The 2,500-nt window shown below is 39.4% G+C and overlaps 1 protein-coding gene across 1 annotated transcript in view; it reads right to left on the bottom strand.

Annotated features, from left to right (window-relative positions):
- LOC125038879 (programmed cell death 6-interacting protein-like) overlaps nucleotides 1-2,500 on the bottom strand; it is a 16,643-nt gene that overhangs the window by 14,008 nt on the left and 135 nt on the right. Inside the window, exon 1 of the mRNA XM_047632501.1 lies at nucleotides 2,231-2,500. This exon is cut by the window's right edge and continues 135 nt beyond it. Within this exon, the coding sequence (XP_047488457.1) occupies nucleotides 2,231-2,442 (212 nt within the window). The 5' untranslated portion in view covers nucleotides 2,443-2,500. The remainder of the gene's footprint in view (nucleotides 1-2,230) is intronic.

Raw genomic sequence — 2,500 nt, 5'->3', positions numbered from 1 at the left:
TACACAGATTATAAAAAAAAGAGAATGTAAACAAAGCCACAACATTCTTGCATGCATAACTGGGTTATGTATAAATGACAGTTTCTCCAGATAATGCCGACTTGCAAATCACCCCATAATTATATACTGGAAAACAATAACTCAAGACAAATTGAAGTAGAATAAAATAGCAATACTAATACATAATATAACTATAATTTGCTTTAACTAAATCATCTCTTCAAATCAATGTAAAGGTGCCATAAATAACATAAACAACTAAATACAACACCAGATAATAACTAAAATAAACAACCTGGTAACACTACAATTAACACCATGAAAATATCTCAAACATCGTAACAATCTATATAACATCATTATAACACCCAATAACATAACATTTCAAATTACACAATGTTCACAACCTCAAAATGATATCAGAGTTACCAGGAAAACATGTAAACATCTCAAATAACACCTGAGGTTATTTAGAAGGTAAATTTAGAGATTTGATATTGACCTGTTTCAAAAGAATCTATGGAACACCATGATAACACCCAACAATCTAACATTTCAGATTACACAATGTTCACACCCTTAACCCATTCCCCCCATGTGGCAAGAATACATGCCATCCCCACTGTAATACATGTTTATTTATTGTATTTACACATAGATGGCTCTACAAGTTCTTAATCACCAAATAGCCAGTTATCAGAACTACCTATCTCACCTGTTTACCGTCTTCCTTCACTTTAGGAAAGGGTCTTTTGTATTATTTCTTTGTCTAAAAGATTTTAATGACAATTTAATAATTATAACATCAATAATAATAATAACAGTATTGATAGCGATAGTATTAATAAGAAAAAAACATTTTCCCACCAATTCAAGGAATGGGAAAGTCAGGATCGGTAACTAAGGCTACTGATAGACTCCTTGCCGGCTGAGCATATGTGGTGCCATCTGTCTGTAACAAAATTCACCAAAAACTACAGGGGACAAAACATAAATCTCCGGCGAATGGGTTAACCACACGCCACCAGGGAAAATGAATAAAAAATGGGGAATATGCTATGCTAGTTTTTAAACTGTTTTTGTGAAATGTCTCTACACATAGATGGCTCTGCTGGTGCTTAGCCACAAAGGAATCAATTAGTAGGCCTTGTGACTTTGCCTAATTTCACCTATCCTTAAATTGATGGGAAAAAAACTTTTTTACTTGTGCTATGAATATCAATGGTGCTTTTATTATAAACATTATAATTACTATATTAAACATTAGTAACAGCCAAATAAGGTAAAGTAAAATATTTTTGGCAAGACAAGCAGTACTTGTAATTGGCTCATTGGCAGCCATTTATGTGCAAAAACAACTAATAAAGTAAACTCACAGTGGTCATGGCATGACCGTACATGTCATGCCCGTTGGCATTGGGTTAAAATAATATCAAAGTTCCCTGGAAAATAAGTAAAAATCTCAACTCTCAGGGTATTGTGTATGTAAATTTAGAGTTTTGTTTTTAAGTTGTTTCAAAGGGTTCTACTGTTATAGTTAAGGGTGAAGTTAGGCTTGTTATATCTAGTGTCTGATTTCAGGTGTGGTGATCATTCATAATTTCCAATAACAACAACACAAAGGAAAGTCCAAGACGACAAAACTCAAAACCAGAACTGCATAATTCCCAATTCCTCCCTCGTAATTTGTTGCAGATTGTTCATATTACTAAAGCAGTGCCTTCTCTGTCATTTCCAAACTTACAATAACAACAAGGAAAGACCCATAGGTGACAAAATTCAAAATAACCACCTCATAGGTCCAAATTCCTTCCTTCCTCCCTCGTGACTCAACACGTCCCTCATTCCTACCTTTCCTCACCATCCCAAATTCCTCCCCCAGAATGCCCAAATATCCTTCCTTCCCAAATCCCACCCACAGACAATCACAAACTCCCTTCTCTTGCAATTCCTATATGTTTCCCCTTCTCTCCCAATTCCCAATGAATTCCCTCCTATCCCAATTCCCAATTAATTCCCTCCTCTCCCAATTCCCAATGAATTCCCTCTTCTGGCAATTCCCAGAATTCCCCCAGATCCCCATTTCCTTCACCGTTCCCCAAAACTCACCCAACTCCCCATTTCCCTCACCGTTCCCCAAAATCCCCCCAACTCCCCAATTCCCTCACCATACCCCAAAATCCCCCCCAAGACCCCTCCCCCTCCCTCCGGCACCAGCAGGAGCACCCACCTGTAGACGACGTCGAGGGAGGACTCGTGGCACTCGAGGTTCTTGGCGACGGCGTTGGTCCTTAACTTGGCGAGCTCGTTGATGGCCCCGATGTAACTCTCCTGCTCGGCCGTCTGGTACCTCGACGTGATCAGATTCTTCAGCGGCTTCAGGATCTCGATGTCCGACGCCTTCTTCTGGGGCACGCCGAACGTTTCTAGAGAGACTGACATCTTGGGGTTTAGGGTCGTTCTTCCTTCCGTTCTTCGCGAGGGGACGGGGAGGTCGCGG

The sequence above is a fragment of the Penaeus chinensis genome, chromosome 26, assembly GCF_019202785.1.
Source record: "Penaeus chinensis breed Huanghai No. 1 chromosome 26, ASM1920278v2, whole genome shotgun sequence".
Lineage (NCBI taxonomy): Eukaryota > Metazoa > Arthropoda > Malacostraca > Decapoda > Penaeidae > Penaeus > Penaeus chinensis.
The sequence above is the reverse complement of the archived record's forward strand: the minus strand, read 5'-3'. Positions and strand labels throughout refer to the sequence as shown.